Consider the following 17680-nt stretch of genomic DNA (forward strand, 5'->3'; position numbering starts at 1 on the left):
TGATACCCCAAAACCCAAAATGTTCTTGTTGGCACATTATGATTACTATTTTACTCCCGACAATAACCAATTTGTCATAATAAATGCTTCAAAAAGAGTTTAATATTTTATTCTCAAATATCGTCATTAAGTAAACCATGTATTTATATCATTTAAACTATCATTGGAAGTAATCACGTATTTTCACTGTTAATTTCCCTGCTTGATTGTACAACTTAGTGTCCCCCCCCCCACCAAGGCTTTACTGTTCATTATGATAATTTCAAATTCATCATTTATCACTACTGTTATTATTGTTATTTTTTTCATTTTTAGTATTATTGTTAATATTGTTTTATCATTATCATTATTTGTTATGACAATAAATATTATTATTATTATTATACTTATTATTATTATTATTAAGATCATAATATGTTTCATTTAGGTTGACATTTTTCCCTTACAAAAACCTTGGTTGCTATGTACAACAGTTAATTACATGTATTCAATATCATTTCACCTTCAATGGTAGCTATTACGTATAACTGATCAGACAATATCAAATTATAACAGTGTTGACGAAATCGGTGAAGCAATTACCGTGCAAATCAAGGGATTCTTGTGTTTGTAGAACATCCTAAATTATTCATTATGAATTTCAATAGCTGAATATGGTTATTATTTTGTATATCCTTCAGCTGTCATTAATTCATGATCAATCGGTGGTTTGAATTGTGAAATGACAGTTTAGCTGTTTACTAATGAAATACAAAACGACAGTTTAAATTAGTTGATAATGAAATAGGAGATTACAGTTTAATTAACCAAAGGTAAATTGTTTTCATAAAAAAAGTTTGTCTCAATTTGCATGAATTGACCCGCCCTCATCACAATTTTTTTTTTTTTAGATCCTATAAAAGGAGGTTAAATGATTTGTTTCATCATTCACTCATCATTCTTCGATACTTCACTAGATTCAAAGCATTCGATTCAACGAACCTTCTAACATGGCTTCAGTAGTAAGTACACATTTCGGTTACAGACCTAACGTATCTCGTTTCTGATATTAGCTTCATTATCAAAATCAAACTAGTATATCTCAATTCGAGAAGGGCATTTTACTTAAGAGATGGGATGTGACATAGTAATAAAACAATTTGTTATGTTTAGTTTTGTTACAATGGTGTCATGGTATAGTTCATTGATGCTGATGAGGTTTCTTTGTGTAAACGGAGGTGTAAATTATATATACAGTCTGTCGGCAAACTTCAAAATTGTTTTGGAGGTTCTGATGTTTTTCTATTTTGCCTATTTGCACAGATGAAATCTTCATGCAAGCAATACATTCTCTGTGGATTACATTGAACTTTTTTGTTTAATTCTATACCGCTTTGTTGCAGTGATAAATACTCCCAGAATGTATCAGAGACCAATCATTGATTTTAACGCGGCTCTTTCTTTATTTCCAGGTAAAAACCCTGTCCCTTTGCCTGTGCCTAATTGCATTTGTTACACTGGAAATCAAAGGTAAGAACGCATCTTTATTATTTAAATTTTATCGTGTTTAGTTATGAGTTTAGAACGAAGATGACAAAAAATACCACTTGGGTCTCTTCGGGTACATACGTCATTCATGGGGAACTGTGCAATGCATTTCACGTGGAAATAATATATATCAATATAATGAATATCATGTTTATGATGGAATATGCAATAATTTTCAATGGTTATTAAAGATTCTGTCTCACAGTAAATATATAAGGGGACATCGAGTAGTTTTTGTAAAGCCTGTAATTGACTTTTAAATCATTTGTTTGTGATATGAAGTCAAACGAATACATTTGTTATTGTTATGTATGTGCTTAATGATATTGTTCATAACGAATTCCATTGGTACGGCGATTCGAATATTATTTACATGATTGAGGGATGATTTCGCAGGAATTCTATGTGTTTTGTGACTATCCGTTTCATCTAAATTGAAAATTCTGTCGTTGTACGTGCATTAAAAATATAAAAACCTATTGATTCAAAAGAGGTTGCATTGGAGAACAGGCAAAATTCTGTTTTGCTTAAAATGTCATTGTAATCGCTAAATTCACATTACTTTCTCCTAATTACAGCTCAAACCACCGATCGCACTTTGATTGATGAGATGATTTTGCAAGAAATTTATATTATTTGTGACTGTTCATTTCATTTAAATTGAATATTCCTTCGTCTTATGTGGATTCATAAAAAGATATATTGATTCAAAAGAGGGAGTATTGGAGAACAAGTTATAAACAAAATCTCATTGTGTTCTCTAAAATCGCATTACTTTCTCCTAATTATAGCCCAAACGACCGATCGCACTTCGGAGTTTCAAGCCCTCTGTGATAGATACAGAACAGTGATGAACGACTGTGAAGAAAAACTTCCCGGGCTAGTGACTGCTGATGAGCAGGCTTTGCTGAATTCAGCCGATAATAATCAGGTGTGTTTGGAAGAGGAAGGAGAAACGAACTTTGCCGATGCTTGTGAGATCTTGGAGAGCGTTTGCATCCGAGTTGTCTCGTGTCCCGCTTCAGGTAAGGAACATCGCCGAAGTAGCCATTTTTTGTTGTTAGTTTTGGGGGGGGGGGGCGGTTGGTTCATTTTATTAAGGAATTCGGTTCATCTAGGAGCCATTAATGTTGCAGGGGCAAAATGTCGTATTAAAAACTTTTGCTCAGATGTCACTTTACGATCTGCCGGATTGATATTATAATTAGTTGCTAATAGATTACGGTATATTCAAGGAAATAATTGATGTGTTTTCTCATCCCATACAGCTCGTTTTAGACGTTCTTCCTCTGTCTCTGCTTCTGCTGAATCATCCGTTGAGTCTAGTGAAACAGACTAAGAAGGCCATCTCCATGACATGTCAAAGGTCGTTACCTAGAATATCGTTTTTATAGGAGATCAAAGAGTCTTGTTCTGTCATCTGCTAGACATCTGACTTTCTATTTATTGGAATTCATTTCAATCTATTTCTATATATTAATCACCTACACATTATAAATGCAATTCATTTTGCGACTTCAAGATGATTAAATGGTGACATAATACTGCCCTAATCAAAATAGGTGTTAGAGTCTTACACATACTGTAATTCATTCAATATAAGCCAAGCCTTCATCATCCGTGATTATCTTGTATATTAAAATAGACTGCATTATACTTAAACATTTTATTATCGCCTTTATCTGCATTGTACATTGTGTTTACTAATTGGTTACATTGTTCACGTTAGTACTTTTATACACTATATACCTATTATCGTTTGTATCTTTGTGTTATTATCTATGTATCATGTATAAGAATTGTATTCACAAGTCATGCATTGCTTTTTATACTTTGATGTTTGTTTGTACTCTCATACCCCGGAGGGGGTTTAGAGTCAATCCAATTCTAAATTCTAAATTCTAATGTAATATACAAGAAAGTGATATTCAGCTCCAAGCAAACTAAACTGATAAACTTATTCTTTATTATCTTACATTTATAACAGGCATCTGGGATGGCATATACTTGAATTACTTACATCAATGTTATTCTTTGTGTAGATTATGCAGTATTTAGAATGATTTTCCCAGACCCAAATAACGATTTTCGAATTGTTGTTCTAAGGCTCAACAATCTTTGATAAATACCTGATACCTATTTATGATTTAAAACCTTTAATAATAATCCTAATCTATGACAGTTAATATCAAATTATCTTCTGACTAATTTTCAATTTGTGTTAACTCTAGTTTCAAGGATATTTTTGTTATTTATACAAATTTGATTTGCGTAGTTAAAAACATAACTTATACAGGCTAGTGCCCTGTTTTGAATTTGTACTATTTGTATTTATAAGTTGATGGCACATATTCAAGTTTTATTGATGTTATTTTTTTATTAACATACTATTTTTTTTCTTTCTTGAATTGATTAGATTTTAATAACTTATTTATAACAAGAAACTTGTAAACTAAAGCCTATGATTGATATAAGGGCATACTATTTCTTTCAAATAAAATTCTAACCAAACGAAAAAACTGTCTTGAATATTTACTTGTTGATCTTTAAGAATGTAGTTGTGCTACGACCAATATTGAAGAGTGATTTGGAATAGAGGAAATGTAGCATGCAATGAGATGATACAAAACTAGAGAATAGAAAAGCAAGGCAATATGAGAGGGTCGATAGAGAAAGAAATGGAGAGGAGAGAGGTAGGGAGAAAAGGGGAGTTGGCGTGGAAAAAAAGAGAGAGAGGGATGGGGAGAGCGAGATAGAAAGAGAGAGAAAGAGAAGGAATGAGAGAGAGAGAGAGAGGGAAGAGCCTGGATAAAGGGTAAAAGAGAAGTGGAGAGAGAGCACAAAAAAAAGAGAGAAGGAATAGGAAGAGAGAGACAGACACAGAGAGATAGACAGACAGAGAGAAATGGATAGAGAGAAAAGATGTGGTATCATGAAATAGAGAGAAAGAATGAGATGCGCTCCGACGCTCTGGCGACAATTGTACATCACTATTTTTTAATCCATGTGTTGTATGTTTATGTTTCTGTTTTTCACGTGCAATAAAGACGTAAGTACAACAAAATCGTACTGAGCTTATTTCTTCAAAGATAGGGTTACTTATGGCTAGGGTTGCTATTGGGTCCAGGGTTAGGGTTAAGGTTAGGGTAATGCATGTGTAGTGTTTGGTCCAGCGTTGCATTTAATATGAAGAGGTCAGTGTAACGCGGAGCATTTGTCGTTCAACCGGATAGAGAGAGAAAGGGGGAGATATAGACATACCGAGAGAGAGAGAGAGAGACAGACTAAGAGAGAGACAGACAGAGAGACAGAGAGAGAGAGAGAGAGAATGGGTTGGAGGGAGAGATAGAGATAATGATAGAGAGAGAGAGGTATCAATGTCTATCTTAAAAAAAGAAGAGATGCGAGCTGAAATAAAAGAATATCATACAGATGTTGTATAGTGCCTAAGGATGTGAAAATGTACCGAGAGGTCGAATGTTACATTTGTAATATACATTTTTACATGCGAATTCATTTGATTTGAATTATCATTTGATGAATAGAAAAGGCATAAATAAGAACGACGATGGTGATTAGAACATCTTTTAACAAAAGAGGATATTTCCAGAAAGATCGACTTTTCGTTTAACTTAATTTGAAGTCAATTTATTTAATTAAAGGTCATATTTTCATACTCATGGTAAGAAGACAAAATGATAATTATTGAAATAAAGTTAGTAATGAACATGAAAGAAATGATAACGATTTTGGTCTTGAAAATGTTATGCTGTATGTATGTATTGATTAATTTATTCATTTTATTCCAATTGGATAAAGTCTTTTTTCCGGCTATTTGAATAAGTTCATTACTAAAAATACTCTCTGTTTTTATCAAGTTACATGAAAATGAATATAGAAAACTCATAATTTGCTACATGTAGACAAAATATCTACACGATGGTTTAATAATTGATACTTTGTCGTTCATTTTCACCATCGAATGACGCCCATCATGAACACAACGTCAATTACTCCCCAAAAAAATTCTGCATGTTTTTATTTGTTTATTTTGTTGTTGTTGGGGGATAGACATCTGATCTTATGTGGCTGTGAGAATGGAGAAAATATTGAAACACAAAATGCATTTACAAGGCCTTCATTTAGCATATAATGGTCCGATATCGATATTGGAACGGAATAGATCAAAATAGTTTTATTTTCAGGGAATTGAACAAAAAACATCAAGGGCCTACAAAAACAACATCAGTAATTGTTATATATGTTATACGAAATTGACTGCCAATACGCGAACTCGAATGCCCGAGTTCATCTTCCAACAATAATTGCCGGTGAGTTTGATTGATTCTTGGCTCACGCGCTAGACGGAATTCATTTGAATGATGAAAGTGTAAAACCCCATTCACAAGACTCTATATTGAATGACTGAAGTATAGTTTGAATGACAGTCTCCGCCAAAAATGACGTCTGTGCTAAATTGGACGAACCTTTGAGCGAACCTTTGTTAAAAAATATCGTAAATAAATTTAATTACACGTGACAGTTAATTGAAATATGGCAGACGATCTAAAAAAAAAAAATAGGAAAATTACCAAACAGATTAGTTTTCATTTGTTTTGGACCGGTGGAGTTTATAAACACATGTAAAATAAAACCACTGCCGAGCTGTAAAAAGACAATTGATTGGTGGAATAGATATAATTATGGAAGGCAGAACCGTTGCCGCTGGAATTAAAGTCAAAGATAATAACATATTCATTGACAGTTTATAATATTAATAACATATACAAGATAATTTGAAAAACTTTAATCTTTATTTCCCCCCTTTTTGTTTAATCCCACTTATTTCATCAGATTCAGCTGAGGGTAGAGACTTACACGTTTTACATGATACCCCAAAACCCAAAATGTTCTTGTTGGCACATTATGATTACTATTTTACTCCCGACAATAACCAATTTGTCATAATAAATGCTTCAAAAAGAGTTTAATATTTTATTCTCAAATATCGTCATTAAGTAAACCATGTATTTATATCATTTAAACTATCATTGGAAGTAATCACGTATTTTCACTGTTAATTTCCCTGCTTGATTGTACAACTTAGTGTCCCCCCCCCCACCAAGGCTTTACTGTTCATTATGATAATTTCAAATTCATCATTTATCACTACTGTTATTATTGTTATTTTTTTCATTTTTAGTATTATTGTTAATATTGTTTTATCATTATCATTATTTGTTATGACAATAAATATTATTATTATTATTATACTTATTATTATTATTATTAAGATCATAATATGTTTCATTTAGGTTGACATTTTTCCCTTACAAAAACCTTGGTTGCTATGTACAACAGTTAATTACATGTATTCAATATCATTTCACCTTCAATGGTAGCTATTACGTATAACTGATCAGACAATATCAAATTATAACAGTGTTGACGAAATCGGTGAAGCAATTACCGTGCAAATCAAGGGATTCTTGTGTTTGTAGAACATCCTAAATTATTCATTATGAATTTCAATAGCTGAATATGGTTATTATTTTGTATATCCTTCAGCTGTCATTAATTCATGATCAATCGGTGGTTTGAATTGTGAAATGACAGTTTAGCTGTTTACTAATGAAATACAAAACGACAGTTTAAATTAGTTGATAATGAAATAGGAGATTACAGTTTAATTAACCAAAGGTAAATTGTTTTCATAAAAAAAGTTTGTCTCAATTTGCATGAATTGACCCGCCCTCATCACAATTTTTTTTTTTTTAGATCCTATAAAAGGAGGTTAAATGATTTGTTTCATCATTCACTCATCATTCTTCGATACTTCACTAGATTCAAAGCATTCGATTCAACGAACCTTCTAACATGGCTTCAGTAGTAAGTACACATTTCGGTTACAGACCTAACGTATCTCGTTTCTGATATTAGCTTCATTATCAAAATCAAACTAGTATATCTCAATTCGAGAAGGGCATTTTACTTAAGAGATGGGATGTGACATAGTAATAAAACAATTTGTTATGTTTAGTTTTGTTACAATGGTGTCATGGTATAGTTCATTGATGCTGGTGAGGTTTCTTTGTGTAAACGGAGGTGTAAATTATATATACAGTCTGTCGGCAAACTTCAAAATTGTTTTGGAGGTTCTGATGTTTTCCTATTTTGCCTATTTGCACAGATGAAATCTTCATGCAAGCAATACATTCTCTGTGGATTACATTGAACTTTTTTGTTTAATTCTATACCGCTTTGTTGCAGTGATAAATACTCCCAGAATGTATCAGAGACCAATCATTGATTTTAACGCGGCTCTTTCTTTATTTCCAGGTAAAAACCCTGTCCCTTTGCCTGTGCCTAATTGCATTTGTTACACTGGAAATCAAAGGTAAGAACGCATCTTTATTATTTAAATTTTATCGTGTTTAGTTATGAGTTTAGAACGAAGATGACAAAAAATACCACTTGGGTCTCTTCGGGTACATACGTCATTCATGGGGAACTGTGCAATGCATTTCACGTGGAAATAATATATATCAATATAATGAATATCATGTTTATGATGGAATATGCAATAATTTTCAATGGTTATTAAAGATTCTGTCTCACAGTAAATATATAAGGGGACATCGAGTAGTTTTTGTAAAGCCTGTAATTGACTTTTAAATCATTTGTTTGTGATATGAAGTCAAACGAATACATTTGTTATTGTTATGTATGTGCTTAATGATATTGTTCATAACGAATTCCATTGGTACGGCGATTCGAATATTATTTACATGATTGAGGGATGATTTCGCAGGAATTCTATGTGTTTTGTGACTATCCGTTTCATCTAAATTGAAAATTCTGTCGTTGTACGTGCATTAAAAATATAAAAACCTATTGATTCAAAAGAGGTTGCATTGGAGAACAGGCAAAATTCTGTTTTGCTTAAAATGTCATTGTAATCGCTAAATTCACATTACTTTCTCCTAATTATACAGCTCAAACCACCGATCGCACTTTGATTGATGAGATGATTTTGCAAGAAATTTATATTATTTGTGACTGTTCATTTCATTTAAATTGAATATTCCTTCGTCGTATGTGGATTCATAAAAAGATATATTGATTCAAAAGAGGGAGTATTGGAGAACAAGTTATAAACAAAATCTCATTGTGTTCTCTAAAATCGCATTACTTTCTCCTAATTATAGCCCAAACGACCGATCGCACTTCGGAGTTTCAAGCCCTCTGTGATAGATACAGAACAGTGATGAACGACTGTGAAGAAAAACTTCCCGGGCTAGTGACTGTTGATGAGCAGGCTTTGCTGAATTCAGCCGATAATAATCAGGTGTGTTTGGAAGAGGAAGGAGAAACGAACTTTGCCGATGCTTGTGAGATCTTGGAGAGCGTTTGCATCCGAGTTGTCTCGTGTCCCGCTTCAGGTAAGGAACATCGCCGAAGTAGCCATTTTTTGTTGTTAGTTTGGGGGGGGGGCGGTTGGTTCATTTTATTAAGGAATTCGGTTCATCTAGGAGCCATTAATGTTGCAGGGGCAAAATGTCGTATTAAAAACTTTTGCTCAGATGTCACTTTACGATCTGCCGGATTGATATTATAATTAGTTGCTAATAGATTACGGTATATTCAAGGAAATAATTGATGTGTTTTCTCATCCCATACAGCTCGTTTTAGACGTTCTTCCTCTGTCTCTGCTTCTGCTGAATCATCCGTTGAGTCTAGTGAAACAGACTAAGAAGGCCATCTCCATGACATGTCAAAGGTCGTTACCTAGAATATCGTTTTTATAGGAGATCAAAGAGTCTTGTTCTGTCATCTGCTAGACATCTGACTTTCTATTTATTGGAATTCATTTCAATCTATTTCTATATATTAATCACCTACACATTATAAATGCAATTCATTTTGCGACTTCAAGATGATTAAATGGTGACATAATACTGCCCTAATCAAAATAGGTGTTAGAGTCTTACACATACTGTAATTCATTCAATATAAGCCAAGCCTTCATCATCCGTGATTATCTTGTATATTAAAATAGACTGCATTATACTTAAACATTTTATTATCGCCTTTATCTGCATTGTACATTGTGTTTACTAATTGGTTACATTGTTCACGTTAGTACTTTTATACACTATATACCTATTATCGTTTGTATCTTTGTGTTATTATCTATGTATCATGTATAAGAATTGTATTCACAAGTCATGCATTGCTTTTTATACTTTGATGTTTGTTTGTACTCTCATACCCCGGAGGGGGTTTAGAGTCAATCCAATTCTAAATTCTAAATTCTAATGTAATATACAAGAAAGTGATATTCAGCTCCAAGCAAACTAAACTGATAAACTTATTCTTTATTATCTTACATTTATAACAGGCATCTGGGATGGCATATACTTGAATTACTTACATCAATGTTATTCTTTGTGTAGATTATGCAGTATTTAGAATGATTTTCCCAGACCCAAATAACGATTTTCGAATTGTTGTTCTAAGGCTCAACAATCTTTGATAAATACCTGATATCTATTTATGATTTAAAACCTTTAATAATAATCCTAATCTATGACAGTTAATATCAAATTATCTTCTGACTAATTTTCAATTTGTGTTAACTCTAGTTTCAAGGATATTTTTGTTTTTTATACAAATTTGATTTGCGTAGTTAAAAACATAACTTATACAGGCTAGTGCCCTGTTTTGAATTTGTACTATTTGTATTTATAAGTTGATGGCACATATTCAAGTTTTATTGATGTTATTTTTTTATTAACATACTATTTTTTTTCTTTCTTGAATTGATTAGATTTTAATAACTTATTTATAACAAGAAACTTGTAAACTAAAGCCTATGATTGATATAAGGGCATACTATTTCTTTCAAATAAAATTCTAACCAAACGAAAAAACTGTCTTGAATATTTACTTGTTGATCTTTAAGAATGTAGTTGTGCTACGACCAATATTGAAGAGTGATTTGGAATAGAGGAAATGTAGCATGCAATGAGATGATACAAAACTAGAGAATAGAAAAGCAAGGCAATATGAGAGGGTCGATAGAGAAAGAAATGGAGAGGAGAGAGGTAGGGAGAAAAGGGGAGTTGGCGTGGAAAAAAAGAGAGAGAGGGATGGGGAGAGCGAGATAGAAAGAGAGAGAAAGAGAAGGAATGAGAGAGAGAGAGAGAGGGAAGAGCCTGGATAAAGGGTAAAAGAGAAGTGGAGAGAGAGCACAAAAAAAAGAGAGAAGGAATAGGAAGAGAGAGACAGACACAGAGAGATAGACAGACAGAGAGAAATGGATAGAGAGAAAAGATGTGGTATCATGAAATAGAGAGAAAGAATGAGATGCGCTCCGACGCTCTGGCGACAATTGTACATCACTATTTTTTAATCCATGTGTTGTATGTTTATGTTTCTGTTTTTCACGTGCAATAAAGACGTAAGTACAACAAAATCGTACTGAGCTTATTTCTTCAAAGATAGGGTTACTTATGGCTAGGGTTGCTATTGGGTCCAGGGTTAGGGTTAAGGTTAGGGTAATGCATGTGTAGTGTTTGGTCCAGCGTTGCATTTAATATGAAGAGGTCAGTGTAATGCGGAGCATTTGTCGTTCAACCGGATAGAGAGAGAAAGGGGGAGATATAGACATACCGAGAGAGAGAGAGAGAGACAGACAGAGAGAGAGACAGACAGAGAGACAGAGAGAGAGAGAGAGAATGGGTTGGAGGGAGAGATAGAGATAATGATAGAGAGAGAGAGGTATCAATGTCTATCTTAAAAAAAGAAGAGATGCGAGCTGAAATAAAAGAATATCATACAGATGTTGTATAGTGCCTAAGGATGTGAAAATGTACCGAGAGGTCGAATGTTACATTTGTAATATACATTTTTACATGCGAATTCATTTGATTTGAATTATCATTTGATGAATAGAAAAGGCATAAATAAGAACGACGATGGTGATTAGAACATCTTTTAACAAAAGAGGATATTTCCAGAAAGATCGACTTTTCGTTTAACTTAATTTGAAGTCAATTTATTTAATTAAAGGTCATATTTTCATACTCATGGTAAGAAGACAAAATGATAATTATTGAAATAAAGTTAGTAATGAACATGAAAGAAATGATAACGATTTTGGTCTTGAAAATGTTATGCTGTATGTATGTATTGATTAATTTATTCATTTTATTCCAATTGGATAAAGTCTTTTTCCGGCTATTTGAATAAGTTCATTACTAAAAATACTCTCTGTTTTTATCAAGTTACATGAAAATGAATATAGAAAACTCATAATTTGCTACATGTAGACAAAATATCTACACGATGGTTTAATAATTGATACTTTGTCGTTCATTTTCACCATCGAATGACGCCCATCATGAACACAACGTCAATTACTCCCCAAAAAAATTCTGCATGTTTTTATTTGTTTATTTTGTTGTTGTTGGGGGATAGACATCTGATCTTATGTGGCTGTGAGAATGGAGAAAATATTGAAACACAAAATGCATTTACAAGGCCTTCATTTAGCATATAATGGTCCGATATCGATATTGGAACGGAATAGATCAAAATAGTTTTATTTTCAGGGAATTGAACAAAAAACATCAAGGGCCTACAAAAACAACATCAGTAATTGTTATATATGTTATACGAAATTGACTGCCAATACGCGAACTCGAATGCCCGAGTTCATCTTCCAACAATAATTGCCGGTGAGTTTGATTGATTCTTGGCTCACGCGCTAGACGGAATTCATTTGAATGATGAAAGTGTAAAACCCCATTCACAAGACTCTATATTGAATGACTGAAGTATAGTTTGAATGACAGTCTCCGCCAAAAATGACGTCTGTGCTAAATTGGACGAACCTTTGAGCGAACCTTTGTTAAAAAATATCGTAAATAAATTTAATTACACGTGACAGTTAATTGAAATATGGCAGACGATCTAAAAAAAAAAAATAGGAAAATTACCAAACAGATTAGTTTTCATTTGTTTTGGACCGGTGGAGTTTATAAACACATGTAAAATAAAACCACTGCCGAGCTGTAAAAAGACAATTGATTGGTGGAATAGATATAATTATGGAAGGCAGAACCGTTGCCGCTGGAATTAAAGTCAAAGATAATAACATATTCATTGACAGTTTATAATATTAATAACATATACAAGATAATTTGAAAAACTTTAATCTTTATTTCCCCCCTTTTTGTTTAATCCCACTTATTTCATCAGATTCAGCTGAGGGTAGAGACTTACACGTTTTACATGATACCCCAAAACCCAAAATGTTCTTGTTGGCACATTATGATTACTATTTTACTCCCGACAATAACCAATTTGTCATAATAAATGAGAGTTTAATATTTTATTCTCAAATATTATCATTAAGTAAACCATGTATTTATATCATTTAAACTATCATTGGAAGTAATCACGTATTTTCACTGTTAATTTCCCTGCTTGATTGTACAACTGAGTGTCCCCCCCCCCCCACCAAGGCTTTACTGTTCATTATGATAATTTCAAAATCATCATTTATCACTACTGTTATTATTATTATTTTTTTCATTTTTAGTATTATTGTTAATATATTTTTATCATTATCATTATTTGTTATGACAATAAATATTATTATTATTATTATTATTATACTTATTATTATTATTATTAATATCTATGTTTCATTTAGGTTGACATTTTCTCCTTACAAAAACCTTGGTTGCTATGTACAACAGTTAATTACATGTATTCAATATCATTTCACCTTCAATGGTAGCTATTACGTATAACTGATCAGACAATGTCAAATTATAACAGTGTTTACGAAATCGGTGAAGCAATTACCGTGCCAATCAAGGGATTCTTGTGTTTGTAGAACATCCTAAATTATTCATTATGAATTTCAATAGCTGAATATGGTTATTATTTTGTATATCCTTCAGCTGTCATTAATTCATGATCAATCGGTGGTTTGAATTGTGAAATGACAGTTTAGCTGTTTACTAATGAAATACAAAACGACAGTTTAAATTAGTTGATAATGAAATAGGAGACTACAGTTTAATTAACCAAAGGTAAATTGTTTTCATGAAAAAAGTTTGTCTCAATTTGCATGAATTGACCCGCCCTCATCACAAATTTAATTTTTTTAGATCCTATAAAAGGAGGTTAAATGATTTGTTTCATCATTCACTCATCATTCTTCGATACTTCACTAGATTCAAAGCATTCGATTCAACGAACCTTCTAACATGGCTTCAGTAGTAAGTACACATTTCGGTTACAGACCTAACGTATCTCGTTTCTGATATTAGCTTCATTATCAAAATCAAACTAGTATATCTCAATTCGAGAAGGGCATTTTACTTAAGAGATGGGATGTGACATAGTAATCAAACAATTTGTGATGTTTAGTTTTGTTACAATGGTGTCATGGTATAGTTCATTGATGCTGATGAGGTTTCCTTGTGTAAACGGAGGTGTAAATTATATATACAGTCTGTCGGCAAACTTCAAAATTGTTTTGGAGGTTCTGATGTTTTCCTATTTTGCCTATTTGCACAGATGAAATCTTCATGCAAGCAATACATTCTCTGTGGATTACATTGAACTATTTTGTTTAATTCTATACCGCTTTGTTGCAGTGATAAATACTCCCAGAATGTATCAGAGACCAATCATTGATTTTAACGCGGCTCTTTCTTTATTTCCAGGTAAAAACCCTGTCCCTTTGCCTGTGCCTAATTGCATTTGTTACACTAGAAATCAAAGGTAAGAACGCATCTTTATTATTTAAATTTTATCATGTTTAATTATGAGTTTAGAACGAAGATGACAAAAAATACCACTTGGGTCTCTTCGGGTACATACGTCATTCATGGGGAACTGTGCAATGCATTTCACATGGAAATAATATATATCAATATAATGAATATCATGTTTATGATGGAATATGCAATAATTTTCAATGGTTATTAAAGATTCTGTCTCACAGTAAATATATTAGGGGACATCGAGTAGTTTTTGTAAAGCCTGTAATTGACTTTTAAATCATTTGTTTGTGATATGAAGTCAAACGAATACATTTGTTATTGTTATTTATGTGCTTAATGATATTGTTCATAACGAATTCCATTGGTACGGCGATTCGAATATTATTTACATGATTGAGGGATGATTTCGCAGGAATTCTATGTGTTTTGTGACTATCCGTTTCATCTAAATTGAAAATTCTGTCGTTGTACGTGCATTAAAAATATAAAAACCTATTGATTCAAAAGAGGTTGCATTGGAGAACAGGCAAAATTCTGTTTTGCTTAAAATGTCATTGTAATCGCTAAATTCACATTACTTTCTCCTAATTACAGCTCAAACCACCGATCGCACTTTGATTGATGAGATTATTTTAGCAAGAAATTTATATTATTTGTGACTGTTCATTTCATCTAAATTGAATATTCCTTCGTTGTACGTGGATTCATAAAAAGATATATTGATTCAAAAGAGGGAGTATTGGAGAACAAGTTATAAACAAAATCTCATTGTGTTCTCTAAAATCGCATTACTTTCTCCTAATTATAGCCCAAACGACCGATCGCACTTCGGAGTTTCAAGCCCTCTGTGATAGATACAGAACAGTGATGAACGACTGTGAAGAAAAACTTCCCGGGCTAGTGACTGCTGATGAGCAGGCTTTGCTGAATTCAGCCGATAATAATCAGGTGTGTTTGGAAGAGGAAGGAGAAACGAACTTTGCCGATGCTTGTGAGATCTTGGAGAGCGTTTGCATCCGAGTTGTCTCGTGTCCCGCTTCAGGTAAGGAACATCGCCGAAGTAGCCATTTTTTGTGGTTAGTTTGGGGGGGGGGGGGGGTTGGTATATTTTATTTAGGAATTCGGTTCATCTAGGAGCCATTAATGTTGCAGGGGCAAAATGTCGTATTAAAAACTTTTGCTCAGATGTCACTTTACGATCTGCCGGATTGATATTATAATTAGTTGCTAATAGATTACGGTATATTCAAGGAAATAATTGATGTGTTTTCTCATCCCATACAGCTCGTTTTAGACGTTCTTCCTCTGTCTCTGCTTCTGCTGAATCATCCGTTGAGTCTAGTGAAACAGACTAAGAAGGCCATCTCCATGACATGTCAAAGGTCGTTACCTAGAATATCGTTTTTATAGGAGATCAAAGAGTCTTGTTCTGTCATCTGCTAGACATCTGACTTTCTATTTATTGTAATTCATTTCAATCTATTTCTATATATTAATCACCTACACATTATAAATGCAATTCATTTTGCGACTTCAAGATGATTAAATGGTGACATAATACTGCCCTAATCAAAATAGGTATTAGAGTCTTACACATACTGTAATTCATTCAATTTAAGCCAAGCCTTTATCATCCGTGATTATCTTGTATATTAAAATAGACTGCATTATACTTAAACATTTTATTATCGCCTTTATCTGCATTGTACATTGTGTTTACTAATTGGTTACATTGTTCACGTTAGTACTTTTATACACTATATACCTATTATCGTTTGTATCTTTGTGTTATTATCTATGTATCATGTATAAGAATTGTATTCACAAGTCATGCATTGCTTTTTATACTTTGATGTTTGTTTGTACTCTCATACCCCGGAGGGGGTTTAGAGTCAATCCAATTCTAAATTCTAAATTCTAATGTAATATACAAGAAAGTGATATTCAGCTCCAAGCAAACTAAACTGATAAACTTATTCTTTATTATCTTACATTTATAACAGGTATCTGGGATGGCATATACTTGAATTACTTACATCAATGTTATTCTTTGTGTAGATTATGCAGTATTTAGAATGATTTTCCCAGACCCAAATAACGATTTTCGAATTGTTGTTCTAAGGCTCAACAATCTTTGATAAATACCTGATATCTATTTATGATTTAAAACCTTTAATAATAATCCTAATCTATGACAGTTAATATCAAATTCTCTTCTGACTAATTTTCAATTTGTGTTAACTCTAGTTTCAAGGATATTTTTGTTATTTATACAAATTTGATTTGCGTAGTTAAAAACATAACTTATACAGGCTAGTGCCCTGTTTTGAATTTGTACTATTTGTATTTATAAGTTGATGGCACATATTCAAGTTTTATTGATGTTATTTTTTTATTAACATACTATTTTTTTTCTTTCTTGAATTGATTAGATTTTAATAACTTATTTATAACAAGAAACTTGTAAACTAAAGCCTATGATTGATATAAGGGCATACTATTTCTTTCAAATAAAATTCTAACCAAACGAAAAAACTGTCTTGAATATTTACTTGTTGATCTTTAAGAATGTAGTTGTGCTACGACCAATATTGAAGAGTGATTTGGAAGAGAGGAAATGTAGCATGCAATGAGATGATACAAAACTAGAGAATAGAAAAGCAAGGCAATATGAGAGGGTCGATAGAGAAAGAAATGGAGAGGAGAGAGGTAGGGAGAAAAGGGGAGTTGGCGTGGAAAAAAAGAGAGAGAGGGGTGGGGAGAGCGAGATAGAAAGAGAGAGAAAGAGAAGGAATGAGAGAGAGAGAGAGAGAGAGGGAAGAGCCTGGATAAAGGGTAAAAGAGAAGTGGAGAGAGAGCACAAAAAAAAAAGAGAGAAGGGATAGGAAGAGAGAGACAGACACAGAGAGATAGACAGACAGAGAGAAATGGATAGAGAGAAAAGATGTGGTATCATGAAATAGAGAGAAAGAATGAGATGCGCTCCGACGCTCTGGCGACAATTGTACATCACTATTTGTTAATCCATGTGTTGTATGTTTATGTTTCTGTTTTTCACGTGCAATAAAGACGTAAGTACAACAAAATCGTACTGAGCTTATTTCTTCAAAGATAGGGTTACTTATGGCTAGGGTTGCTATTGGGTCCAGGGTTAGGGTTAAGGTTAGGGTAATGCATGTGTAGTGTTTGGTCCAGCGTTGCATTTAATATGAAGAGGTCAGTGTAACGCGGAGCATCTGTCGTTCAACCGGATAGAGAGAGAAAGGGGAAGAGATAGACATACCGGGAGAGAGAGAGAGAGAGAGAGAGAGAGAGAGAGAATGGGTTGGAGGGAGAGATAGAGAGAA

The 17680-nt window shown here is 33.0% G+C and overlaps 1 protein-coding gene and 1 long non-coding RNA gene across 2 annotated transcripts; both read left to right on the top strand.

Annotated features, from left to right (window-relative positions):
* Positions 1–942: 942 nt before the first annotated feature.
* On the top strand, positions 943–2969 carry LOC115926549. The gene is made up of 4 exons (XM_030991340.1): positions 943–1001; positions 1452–1509; positions 2319–2552; positions 2796–2969. The coding sequence occupies exons 1-4, from the start codon at positions 990–992 to the stop codon at positions 2864–2866; spliced, it is 375 nt and encodes a 124-aa protein (XP_030847200.1). The 5' UTR covers positions 943–989; the 3' UTR covers positions 2867–2969.
* Positions 2970–7357: 4388 nt separating this feature from the next.
* On the top strand, positions 7358–8828 carry LOC115926550. Its single transcript, XR_004065079.1, has 3 exons — positions 7358–7416; positions 7867–7924; positions 8736–8828. It is a non-coding gene; the product is annotated as an uncharacterized LOC115926550 (long non-coding RNA).
* Positions 8829–17680: the final 8852 nt, after the last annotated feature.

Source organism: Strongylocentrotus purpuratus, unplaced genomic scaffold, assembly GCF_000002235.5.
Source record: "Strongylocentrotus purpuratus isolate Spur 01 unplaced genomic scaffold, Spur_5.0 spur5_scaffold_2, whole genome shotgun sequence".
NCBI lineage: Eukaryota > Metazoa > Echinodermata > Echinoidea > Camarodonta > Strongylocentrotidae > Strongylocentrotus > Strongylocentrotus purpuratus.